The following is a 12,681-nucleotide window of genomic DNA, read 5'->3' on the forward strand; positions in this document are numbered from 1 at the left end:
GATATACTGTCGTATATTGGGCTACGTGATGTAAATATTTTCAAAATATGTATATTTTATGAAAATATCCTTAAAAAAGAAGAAGAAGTTTATATCACGTCTAATTTCCCCAGATATACCGTCGTATATTAGGCTATGTGATGTAAATATTTTCAAAATAAATACATTTTTTTAAAATATCCTTAAAAAAAAAAAAAAAAAAAAAAAAAGGTTATATCACGTCGTATCCCCAACTCTCCCCTCTCTCCATCCACACACGTGCTCCTCACGTGAGCACATTTTCCCGCCAACTAATTTCCCGCCAAAAAAATCACCCACTCACCCAACCTTCTTCTGTTAAACCCTCATAGCAAAGCCCACTAAGAGAGAACACAACACACAGAGAGACATATCTCACAAATTCTAGAGAGAGAAAAAGAAGAAAGAGAGCGAATTCTAGTGAGAGAAAGCATACGCCGAGATGTCGGGTTGGGACGAAGGAGCAGTATACTACAGCGACCAAGCACAGTTTCCTCACGGCGGAGCTGCAGGCGATAACGCCGAAAACGGAGGTGCGAGCCGCCACGTCATTCTCAGGAAATTCAAGGAGTTCATCCGTAACTTCCCTGATAAGTCTCAGCCGAACGTGTTTCCTTACAGAGAAGCACTCCTGGAGAACCAAAATTACCTGATTATTAACTTATCCGATCTCCTTTCTTATGAGAGAGACCAAACCCTACCTGAACTCCTTCGACAAAATCCCGCCGATTACCTTCCTCTGGTATGAACTTATTGCATATCTCCGGCGTTGTTAATTTATGCTTTTTTGTTGTAATTACACCTGGATTTGTTGCAAATGAATGATTATGTTTGATTATTACTGTGAATTTGTGGACTTTAGAAAAAAAAAATATCTCTGGTATGCAGTGGCGGATCCAGGATTTTTATTCAGGGTGTTCAGAAAAAAAAAAAAAAAAAACTTAAATATACACTGTAATTTTTTGCTGAGGGTGTTCAAAAATTAATATATGCACATAAACACAGAAAATTTATCCTATATATACACTGTAAGTTTTTGCCGAGGGTGTTCGGGTGAGCACCCTGGCCCCCAAGTAGATCCGCCCCTGCTGGTATGAATTTATTGCATTTCTTCAAGTGTTGTTAGATGTAATATATGTGAATTTGTGTTTGATGAAATTGAGAGTTTGATGGATAATTAGTGTGTACTTATGTTGTAATTAGATGTGGATTTGTTAGAAATGAATGATGATTGATTGTGTTTGATGATGGAAAATGTTAACTCATTTATGACCTTTTTAGGGTTAAAGGATTTAATTTGTTCCTTTTTGTTGTAATTACATTTGTAACTGTTTGAAGATGAATGATTATGTTAGATGAAGAGTTTAGTTGCATTTCTACCAGTGGATTTGTTGTAATTACACGTGGATTTGTTGAAAACGAATGATTATGAATGGAAAAGGCTAGTGATTTATGACTTTTTATGTGTTAAAAAATGAATTGAGTTTGATGAATTTATGCTTTTTGCCACTTGAGGTTTATTTTTTTGTTAGGGTTATGTTATGTGAAACCTGTTAATTACCTTCATCTGGTATGCACTAATGACATTTCTCCGTGTTGTTAGATGTATTTTTATGTGAATTTGAGGTTGATGAAATTGAGAGTTTAGTGGATTTTTAATTTGCCGTTTTGTTGTAATAACATTTGGATTTGTGGAAAATGAATGATTATGTTAATTTATGATTGTGTTGATTTTGTGGTTGATGAACTTGAGAGTTTAATCGATTGGAATTTGTCCTTTTTATTGTAATTACATGTGGATTTGTTGAAATAAATGATTTTGATGGATTGTGAGTGTGTTGATAATGGAAAAGTATAGTGATTTATGACTTTTTATGGTTTGTTTTTATTGTAGTTTATGTATATACTAGCTTTTTGCACTTGAAGTTTATGGTCAGACTGATGTATGCTCAAGCATAATTTACTCCATGCTTAACAAATGGGTGCAGTTTTCACAAATTTGACTTTTCAAAAATGTAAATGTATGCAGTATATGCATTTGTGGAATTTGCATATGTTTGCATTTTTGAGTTATGAAATAGTTTTGTTTTGGGATGGGGTTAGAACTGAAGGTAGTGGATGTGTCCTTATTACCTGCCGAAAGGCTACATCTACTGTTAAATAGAGGCATGGAATTGACATGACAGTTTGCTTCTCTAGATATATATACATAATTTATTTGTTTCTAGTTATGTCCTCCTATAGGTACCTGCATTGTTGTCAATCATGCAACCAGTACTATTCATTTGTGATAGGTGAATGATTTGTGAAAATTTGGCACTTGTTCAGGAATTGTTCTAGATAAAAATTGACCTTTGCGATTTGTGGATAGTAATGTAGTTTATGTGACTGAACTGGAAAAGCCTTCTTGTAAAGTGAAAAGTATATTTAAGATCAGTGTGTAATCGTCTTGAATTAATACTGTAATATCTTTGATGTCTAATTTTTCAAGAACCAACTACTGAATGACACTTGGTTTTCTTGTGTCCGGGGTTTGTAGTTTGAAACTGCAGCAGCTGAGGTTCTTGCAAGTCTGAGATCGAGGGTAGCTGGTGAGAGTGGAGAAATGGAGGAGCCGGAGATTGGTGAAGTACAAATACTCTTGAGGTCAGAGCAGGATTCAATGTCAATGCGTTCCCTTGGGGTTAGTTTTCTGTTTGAACTTTGCCTTTTTCTTGATTTTCTTAGGTTTCTCTAATTGGTGTACTTATCCCCTTATTTCTACAATCCTAATTGTTTTGTTTAGGCACAATGTATTTCGAAGCTGGTCAAGGTATCTGGGATTGTTATTGCTGCATCAAGGACTAAAGCGAAAGCAACTTATGTGACCTTGCTATGTAAGAACTGCAAAAATGTGAAGATTGTCCCATGTCGTCCAGGGCTTGGAGGAGCTGTTGTACCCCGTTCTTGTGATCATGTTCCTCAGGTAAATGGGATAAAAATCGGCAATTCTTCATTTGAATTTTTAATTAGGATGACATTCTAATGGTAATAATTTTTGCAGGTGGGGGAGGATCCATGTCCTATTGATCCATGGGTAGTGGTTCCAGATAAAAGTAAGTATGTTGACCAGCAGACGCTCAAATTGCAGGAAAACCCTGAGGTGAGGGAAAAAGTTTTAGTTGCAGAAGAGAAGCTTGACTGCTATCAGCAATGGCTTTCTTTATGATCATATTCTCATCTCATTTGTGTTTTCTGTTGAGGCAATTATAGGACGTTCCTACTGGAGAGCTGCCAAGAAATATGCTTCTGTCTATAGATCGCCATCTTGTTCAAACTATAGTGCCTGGTACAAGGCTGACTATAATGGGGATCTACAGTATCTTCCAGGCTGCAAATTCATCGACATCGTAAGAGTCTAACAACTGATTAAAAAAATTCAGTTATGTAGTGTTGTCACTTCATTGTTATCAGATCTTTTTTTTAACTTCTGGGTTCTATGTTCTGAACTGGGATGCAGTCACAAAGGAGCTGTTGCTGTTAGGCAGCCTTATGTTAGAGTTGTTGGAATGGAAGAAACAAATGAGACCAATTCTCGAGGGCCGGCCAACTTCACAGTAGATGAGGTAATTTCTAAATTATCAATAGCACGTGTTGATTGAGAGCTTTAAACTACAGTTAGCAGCATGCTTTCAATTGAGGTGACTTCAGATAGATGATTTTCTCCACCTATGAATCTCCACAACTCACAGTACAAAAACTCACACATAAGCATGAACATAGACTGGAAAAAGACTGGGGAAGATTAAGTAATGTTGGGGAAGACTTTACCTCTTTATAGCAGATCAAGTACTAAACGAATAAGTTTTACATTTGTATAACAGTTTGCTTAAAGTATGCTGATACGTGCCGTTCTGTTTGGAGTCTTTACATAGCATTAGTTTTTCCATTCTGGTCTTGGTTTTAGTCTGTTTGGATATTCCCTTATGTATCAGTTCTCATGGCCTTTCTTTATGCAGAAAGAAGAATTTCTGAAATTTGCATCTGATAGTAATGCTTATGAAAAGATATGCTCAAAGATTGCTCCCTCAATATTTGGTCATGTTGATGTCAAGAAAGCTGTAGCATGCCTTTTATTCGGAGGATCAAGGAAGGTATGTCAGTTTTCCTTCAATGTCAATTGTTCTTTGTTTATTTATTGGTTAATTTCGAACTCTGTTTTTTGCAGTTCTTGCCCGATGGTGTAAGATTAAGAGGTGATATCAACGTATTGCTCTTGGGGGATCCCTCAACTGCTAAATCACAGGTCATTTTTACTCAATGATTAAACGGTGGCAGTTTGTTATTAATATGAAATTTCATTTTCATGAGAGCCATTTAATTTGGCATTTGGTTTGCAAGTTTTTGTTTTGTTACTCATTCTTGTTTCTATTTCCAATGCAAATGAAGGTCTGAATTGTTTTATTTTTCGATTTAGTTCCTAAAATTTGTGGAAAAGACAGCCCCAGTAGCTGTATACACTTCTGGCAAAGGATCTTCAGCTGCTGGTCTCACAGCTTCTGTCATTAGGGATAATAGCTCCGTAAGTTTCTATTTGTGCCCTACTCTAGAAGACGTTTCAGATAAATGTTCCATTTTCAATGTATCTGAAATGATGAGTTTCTTTATAAAACAATTCAGCGTGAGTTTTACCTAGAAGGAGGAGCCATGGTCTTGGCAGATGGAGGAGTTGTCTGTATTGATGAGTTCGACAAAATGAGGGCAGAAGATAGGTAGATTATAGTTAGAACTTCATTTCTTTTTCTACTCTTTGTCTCATGAGAGTTTCTAAAGAGCTTCTTACTGGTTATCTAGAGTTGCTATTCATGAAGCGATGGAGCAGCAAACAATTTCCATTGCTAAGGCTGGAATAACAACAGTCCTTAATTCAAGAACCTCCGTGCTTGCAGCGGCTAATCCTCCATCTGGACGCTATGATGATCTCAAGGTTTGTATAATTCTTTCAATTGTTTTTATGTTTTTACACTTTATGCAGCTTATATTGGCAATAGAGCTGGAGCTGAAGTGTTCTTTGTATTGCAGACTGCACAAGATAACATTGACTTGCAGACAACAATTCTTTCAAGATTCGATTTGATTTTCATTGTGAAAGACATCAGGATGTACAGTCAGGATAAGGTAAGACAAACTCTCAATTCTCAATTCTGTGGGTGAAATGAATATTTGTGCAGTACAGACTTCATTTTGATCAAGAATGAGGTGTCTAGATAGTGTACTTAGGGTGTTGGGCATGAAATCACATATAAATGGGTAGTTAATTTTGAAAATATTTCATTGACGCAATTTGAAGCAGGCTTTGCTAGGTTGCTTATTTTAGTGTAAAAAATGCAAGAACTTGTATTTCCACTTGCTGAATGTTTCTTGCACTACAGAGTATTGCTAGCCATATCATCAAGGTCCATGCATCCGCTGAAGCATCTAGGGATGACACTAGAACTTCTAAGGAGTATAATTGGCTGAAAAGGTTGGTTCTTAATATGGCTTAACGTTATGCATTTCACTATTGTTGTAATTTTCAATGTCTAGATGTTGAAGGAAATGAGTTCCTGTTGCAGATATATACAATATTGTAAGACCAATTGTCATCCGCGACTATCAGATTCTGCAGCCTCAATGTTACAAGAAAGTTATGTCAAAATTAGGCAGGTAATTATATCAACAGGCTCTCTATGGGATTGTCCAGAATTAGATTCCCAACAACATTTCAGTACAAACCTTTCTTGATTGTAAAAATGCTGTATCTATCACTTATATTTGCTTCTTCTCCTATCTGCTGCAGGATATGAGGCGGCAGTCGAATGAAACTGGGGAAGCAGCAGTAATACCAATTACTGTGCGGCAACTAGAGGCCATAGTGAGGTTGAGTGAAGCTCTTGCAAGAATGAGACTGTAAGTAATCACGATTATAACTTGCTTCTTTGTGATCAAATGCTTCAAAGATTGTTTCATCCTGCTATTAACTATGCCATTTAAGCTGTTTAGGAGAATTCCCTTTTTCCATGTGTTTCATTTCACTTTCACTGTTATCCTTATCCTTTTAGCTTTGTTTATACATACAGTTTTTAATCAATAATCTTCCCCATATCATGACTTTAGCTCCCAAGTCGCAAATGAAGATCATGTCTTGGAAGCAATTAGGCTCTTCAACAATTCCACAATGGATGCAGCACGATCTGGAATCAATCAACACATAAACCTTACTCCTGAGATGGCAAATGAGATAAAGGTTTGACTCTTGTGCAACAATTACTCACATAAATTTTCCAGCTATACGTCCTTCCAGTCACAGTTTTAATAAAGTTAATTTTTTTATGGATGAATAGCAAGCCGAAGCCCAAATTAAGAGAAGAATGGGTATTGGTAGCCATATATCAGAGAGACGGCTAATTGATGACCTGACCAGGATGGGCTTGAATGAATCAATTGTAAGAGTCCTTTCACTGGTTCACATATATGCCTTTTTGTCATAAATCATAATATATTCCCACCTATTTTCTCCATTTATTTGATTTTTGGTGCCTTTCTGATACTCTTTTTTGGTAGGAAACTGGTAGAAGCCTAGATTTATATATAACAATACTCTTAGACTTCCTTGTGTTGATGCAAGTGCTGAATATTCTCAGGTAAGAAGAGCACTGATAATTATGCATCAAAGGGATGAAGTGGAGTACAAACGAGAACGGAGAGTCATAGTCCGAAAAGCCTAATGATTGTACTACTTTGTAGCCTTATAAGCAAACTTTGAGCAAGTTAATGTCACTAAGACACTATCCACAGTCATGTAATTTGATGATTTGAATACCGTCAGCAAATCAAGCAGAAGTATTTAAATTTCAATTTCGGAGTAAGCGTTGTGATATTGCCTCTCAACACCTCTTTACATTAGTCTGTTCTGATTATTGAACTGTAGTGTCCAAGGGTAGGAATGCACATCCACTTGTTTCAAATGGTTTGAATTATTTTGAACAATCTAATATACTTTTATCTGTGTGACGGCACCAGAATGCTGATATATTCTACACTTTTTCTGTAATTCTAACAGGTTTTAGAATTGGATATATCTGTAATTGCGTTTTAAAGTCAACTCTAACTTATGCGGTAAATATTCAGCACTAAATTTGCTCTCTTTGTGACCCCTTATCATTATTTTAGTATCATGGCGCCAACAGTTCATAATGTGAAAAAATGAGAACCATGGTTATATTTCATTTATTGTTTGAACATGTAGTAACTTGATGCGGACTCTTGCGTGGATACGATTTACCATCGATCGTGAAAGACGAAGTGACTCACCAAGAGCATTGCCCATCAGGGGTGCCTTAAGGAGAATCCGAAGCCGGTTGCTAGCGGAAGTAGCGCGACAAAGAGCAAAGGATCTCATATCAAATCCCATCAATCGAATCACTTTTTTGAGAAATACGAGACGTCCCAATAAATCAAGTAAAGAGATACTATTCATTGATAAGAAAAAGAAAAAACGTGAACGGGGATTGGATTGATGATAAAATAGAATCCTGGGTCGCGAACAGTGATTCGATTGCTGATGAAGAAAGAGAATTCTTGGTTTAGTTCTCCACCTTAACGATGAAGATTCATAAAACACTGATCAACATTATCATTTCATATCCAAAGAGATCTTTCAGAATGACTTCTTACACTCACATATTTTTCAGAGTTATATAGATTCATATAAATTGAAGTGGATGGAGTATTGATTATTTTTCAAATTTATCCTTGTTTGACAAATGATCTAAACAAACCTTTTTTTAAAAATTATTAATTACTAATTACATTGAGGAGAGATAGATTATAATATAGCCAAATAACTTTTTAAATTAACAACATTAACTATTAATCTCTTTAGAGTATGTTATCCTCTTAAAAATCACTAATTACCAGTTGAGAGTTTTGATGTTTTGTGGACATGGAAATGAAAGTTTTTTGTTTTGATGTTTCGTGGTATGATTAGTGTTAATAAATATGGTAGAGATTTAGGAGTACCGATGTTTCTCTGTCTTATCGTTTTGTTGCGCTGCTCTCCATGTTTTGGCAAAGTATCACGAATGCTATCTGAGGGGACTATAGATCATTTTTTTGCGCGGCTTGTCCTTCTTTTGCGTGATCTTTAAATTTTGTCCCCCATATTTATAGTCTTTAAGTTTTGCCCTTCACTTGAAAAGGTGGGTGAATACCTGAGGTTCTGGGTTCGAACCCCCGCTTAGGCATAAAATAAAAAAATAATTTTGCAAGGCAAGGCTAGAGGGCGTGTAGGCCGAATCCGGTATACACTCCTTAAGGAAAAACTAAAGTTATGCCGGATCCGACATAACTAAAAGTCTACTCATAAGGCAGAACTTTTCCTTAAGGCATAGTTTAGTTATGCCTTATGGGGCATAACCAAAAGTATGTCCATAAGGCAGAACTTTTCCTTAAGGCATAGACTTTGCCTTATAAGGCAAACTTTTAGTTATGCCTTAAGTAAAAGTTCCACCTTATGGGGCATATTTTTAGTTATGTCTTATGGGGCACACTTTTAGTTAAGTACAACTAAAAGATCTTTATAAGAGCGAACTTTCTTTAAGGCATAATAAAAAAGTTTGCCTTGAAAAATAAAAAAAGAGATAAGGGTCAAAAACACACCTCAACTATCACTTTTTTTTTAGTTTCATACCTGAACTATCAGAAGGTTGAGAAAACTACCTAAACTATCACTATCTAGTTTGCAAAACACACCTGAACTAAATGTGTGAACTTACTCTCCAAAAGGCAAGTGAAGCTGAAATTTTCTCAAAAAAATTGTCTACATGGCATAAGTAATGCTATGGTGGCACCTATATGAAAATTAAAAAATAAATTTTTTTATTAAAAAAAACTATATATATATATATAAAACTGCATTATTTAAAAAAAAATCAGAATTTAAAAAAAGTCTGGATTTTTAAAACAAAATATGAAAAATAAAAATTTTGTAAAAAAAAAATATCAAAAAATTTAGAAAATCAGAACAAAAAAAGATTTAAAAAATGGACAAGTTGATTTTAAAAAAAAAAAATGTGAAAACTAAATAATCAGTTTTCTTATCTTTTTAAAAAAAGATAACTTTTCCAATTTTTTTTATTTTCCATAATTTTTGATATTTTTTTTACAAATATTATTTTTCAGTTTGTTTTTTAAAACAATTTTTTTTTTAATTTCCATGTAGGTGTCATTGTGACATTATTTATCCACGTGGACAACACTTGGCAACATTTTTATATAAAATGGAGAGTGTAGTCACATGTCATTCAAGAATAATTTGAGGTGTGTTTTTCAAACTAGATAATGATAGTTTAGGCAGTTTTCTCAAACTTCTGATAGTTTTGGTATGAAACTAAAAAAAAAAAAAAAAAAAAGTGATAGTTGGGGTGTGTTTTTGACCCTTATCTCTGAAAAAACAAAATATATATGCCTCAAGGCAATGTCTTCCCCTTCCGACAGACTTTTAGTTAACCATAACTAAAAGTCTGGCGGAGGAGGCAGAGCGAAATTCAAACTCTGCCTTGCGTTTTTTTTTAAATTTTTGACTGAGCGGGTGTTCAAACCCGGAATCCATAAATTTTAGGCGAAGGGTAAAACTTAATGACCAACAATTTGAGGGGCAAAATTTAAAGAACACCCCAAAAGAAGGATAATTCTGCGAATTATCCCCTATATATTGGGCATGATATTGCTCTGGTGTTTAATGTATCTAGTATTTTGTTCTCATCGAATGACCATCATTTTATTTTTTTAAAACAAAAATGGCTTTTATTCAGTTGAGCATGATTTACATTACAAATGAGTTATATTTTTTTAGCAAAATCTATAATAAAAGCTAATTCACAATCAATCCATCAAACAACTCAAACTTAAAATACTATTTAAATTTCAACCTCAATAATTTGAGCTCAAACTATCCAACATAAAAATGTTATACTCCCTTCTAATTATATTATATATTAGCCTTCCATTTCTGCTAAAGAGCCCACTTTAAAGTCTCGAAACTCTCAACAGAAAATTCATTTTTTTGCGCGGATTGTCCTTCTTTTGGGGTGGTCTTTAAATTTTGCCCCTAATATTTATGGTCTTTAAATTTTACCCCCATATTGCTGGTCTTTAATTTTTGCCCTTCACATTGCAATTCTGAGCTTCGCGTAAATCATCGAACTGGTTCGAACCCCCGCTCAAGTATAAATTAAAAAAAAAAAAAAAAATCGCAAGCGAGGTTGTCGCGTGTATGTGGGACTGACATACACTTATTAGGAATAACGAAAGTTTATCACCGGACGCATACTCATGCCTTATAGGGCGGTGCCATAAGTATGCGGGTCGGCATAAACTTCGTTATTCCTTAACAAGTGTATGCCGAGTTCGGATACTTATAGCGTGACTTTTAGTTAAGTCTTAACTAAAAGTCTTTTCTAGTTATGCCTTAGGCGTACTTTAGTTAGCGCATAACTAAAAGATGCCTATGCGCATAACTTTTCCTTAAGAAAAAGTTCGGCTTTATGAAAAGCATACTTAGTTATGTCTTCAAGACACTTTTAGTTGCGATAACTAAAAGTTACCTTGAAAAGTAACAAAAAATATATGCCTCAGCAAATCCGCTTCATCTTGGCATTTTTGTTAAACATAACTAAAATTATTTCTGGTAGAGATAGCGAAATTCAAACTCTATCTTACGAATTTTTTTAAAATTTTTGATCGTGGGAGTTCAAACCTGGAACCCATGAGTTTTAGCCGAAGGGTAAAATTTAAAGATTACAAATATGAGGGGCAAAATTTAAAGACCACCTCAAAAGAAGGGCAATTTTGTGAATTGCCCTAGAAATTTTCATAGTTTGAAAGAGTAAAAAACGTGGGAAGCGCGGAAGAAAGTTTAAAAATTAACCAGAACAGTAACGGGCTTGAAGGAGTACAGAAGAGATAGAAAGTTGAGTTCTTTGAATTTGAACAATAAAATGGGCAATTTGCCCGATTGTCCTTTGTTGGGGGTGGTCTTTAGTTTTTGGCCCTCAAATTGCTGGTTTTTAATTTTTGTCTTTCACTTAAAGGGATAAGGCACCGTTACCCCCCTGAACTATACCCGAATTTGCTACGACACACCTTACCTTTCCCAGGGGTCGCATTACCCCCTAAACTTATTTAAAACGGGAATAATTACCCCCAAACGCCGATGCCCACTCATATGTATGAGAGTGACATACACTCTCTCCACATGTGTATTTATTTGTTTTTTTTTTTTTAATTTTTTAGAACTACGTGTCAATTTTTTTAAAAATAAAAATAAAAAACTCGAATTTTCATTAAAAAAAAATGAGTTTTAAAACCCGTCTTTTTTTTTAATTTGAAAATTTGATTTTTTTAAACCCATTTAAAAAAAAAAAACTAAAAACATGGATTAAAAAGCTCGAATTTTCTTTTAAAAAAAAGGATTTTTAAAACCCTTTTTAAAAAAAAAAAATTGAAAATTTGTTTTTTTTTTTAAAACCCGTTTTTGAAAAAGAAAAAAAAACTGAAAAATGATTTTTTTTTTTTTTTTAAATATGGAAAAATGGATTTGTTAAAAATATGGAAAACTTGATTATTTTTTTAAAATGTCTTAAAAAATCTTGATTTCATTTTCTTAGGACACTTTTATTTTTCAAATAAAATCCGAAAAATGTTTTTCTTGCCAAAATGTGAAAAAAAAGCTGAATTTTTATAAAATTTTGAAAAAAATTAATTATTTTCTTAACATGTGGAAAACCCGTTTTTTAAAACTAAATGTAGGAAGACAGATTTATTTTCAAATTTTTAAGAAAATGCGATTTTTAAGAAAAAAAAATTAAGTTTTCCCTTTTTTATGTTTTCACTCTCTTTGCCACGAGCGTTTAGTGGGTAATTATTCCGTTTTAAATAAGTTTAGGGGGGGTAATAGGGCTGTGGAAAGGTAAGGTGTGTCGTAGAATCGGGTATAGTTCGGGGGGGGGTAATGGTGCACTTTATCCCTTCACTTAAAATATGCGGGGTTACGTTCAAACTCCGATTTAGTCATAAAAATAAAAAATATTCGCAAGGGAGCACGCTATAAAGCCTTTACGCGACGACTTTTTACCTACGTATAACTAAAAGTCCGCCACATATGGTATAACTTTTTCTTAAGACATAACTAAAAGTTTGTCTCATAAGGTAAAGTTTCCCAATCTCCGTACTTTTATGCGCGGGCAAAGTCCGCGCGTATAAGATATAACTTTTTGCAAAGCCTTGCCTTGCGATTTTTTTTTTTTTTGGACTAAGCGGATGTTCGAACCCAGAACCTTAGGATATTTTCGGCCACCTTTTCAAGCGAAGGATAAAATTTATAGACCGGTAATTTGAGGGGAAAAAAATTAAAGACAACCCCAAAAGAAGGACAATCCGCGCAATAATGTAAAATTAGATTATTAGGCTATGATATCGGCGTATCTAATTAAAGGGTATATAGTACACGTGTCGGCTAATATATAGTACACGTGTCTAATGAAAAGCCATGAGGAGTAATACCAAATTTATAGGATTATCCTTGGAAAAATTAGAATTTCCATAAGCCCCTGTCCGTTCCCCCAAACTCTCATTTCTATAATA

General features: G+C 34.5%; 1 protein-coding gene across 1 annotated transcript; it reads left to right on the forward strand.

Moving 5' to 3' along the window:
• Nucleotides 1-437: 437 nt before the first annotated feature.
• Nucleotides 438-7,078, forward strand: LOC132039856 (DNA replication licensing factor MCM5). The gene is made up of 18 exons (XM_059430394.1): nucleotides 438-760; nucleotides 2,558-2,701; nucleotides 2,804-2,983; nucleotides 3,062-3,160; nucleotides 3,271-3,407; nucleotides 3,518-3,623; nucleotides 4,017-4,151; nucleotides 4,226-4,303; nucleotides 4,475-4,579; nucleotides 4,678-4,769; nucleotides 4,852-4,984; nucleotides 5,080-5,175; nucleotides 5,430-5,521; nucleotides 5,613-5,703; nucleotides 5,837-5,946; nucleotides 6,154-6,283; nucleotides 6,381-6,482; nucleotides 6,681-7,078. The coding sequence occupies exons 1-18, from the start codon at nucleotides 461-463 to the stop codon at nucleotides 6,762-6,764; spliced, it is 2,214 nt and encodes a 737-aa protein (XP_059286377.1). The 5' UTR covers nucleotides 438-460; the 3' UTR covers nucleotides 6,765-7,078.
• The last annotated feature ends 5,603 nt before the right edge of the window (nucleotides 7,079-12,681 follow it).

Source organism: Lycium ferocissimum, chromosome 12 (genome assembly GCF_029784015.1).
Source record: "Lycium ferocissimum isolate CSIRO_LF1 chromosome 12, AGI_CSIRO_Lferr_CH_V1, whole genome shotgun sequence".
NCBI classification, from domain to species: Eukaryota; Viridiplantae; Streptophyta; class Magnoliopsida; order Solanales; family Solanaceae; genus Lycium; species Lycium ferocissimum.

Coding starts and splice junctions, on each gene's coding strand:
- LOC132039856 (XM_059430394.1), top strand. CDS start 461: ATGTCGGGTTGGGACGAAGGAGCAGTATACTACAGCGACCAAGCACAG. Junction 4,152..4,225: donor TATTCGGAGGATCAAGGAAG/GTATGTCAGTTT, acceptor TGTTTTTTGCAG/TTCTTGCCCGATGGTGTAAG. Junction 4,985..5,079: donor GACGCTATGATGATCTCAAG/GTTTGTATAATT, acceptor TTTGTATTGCAG/ACTGCACAAGATAACATTGA.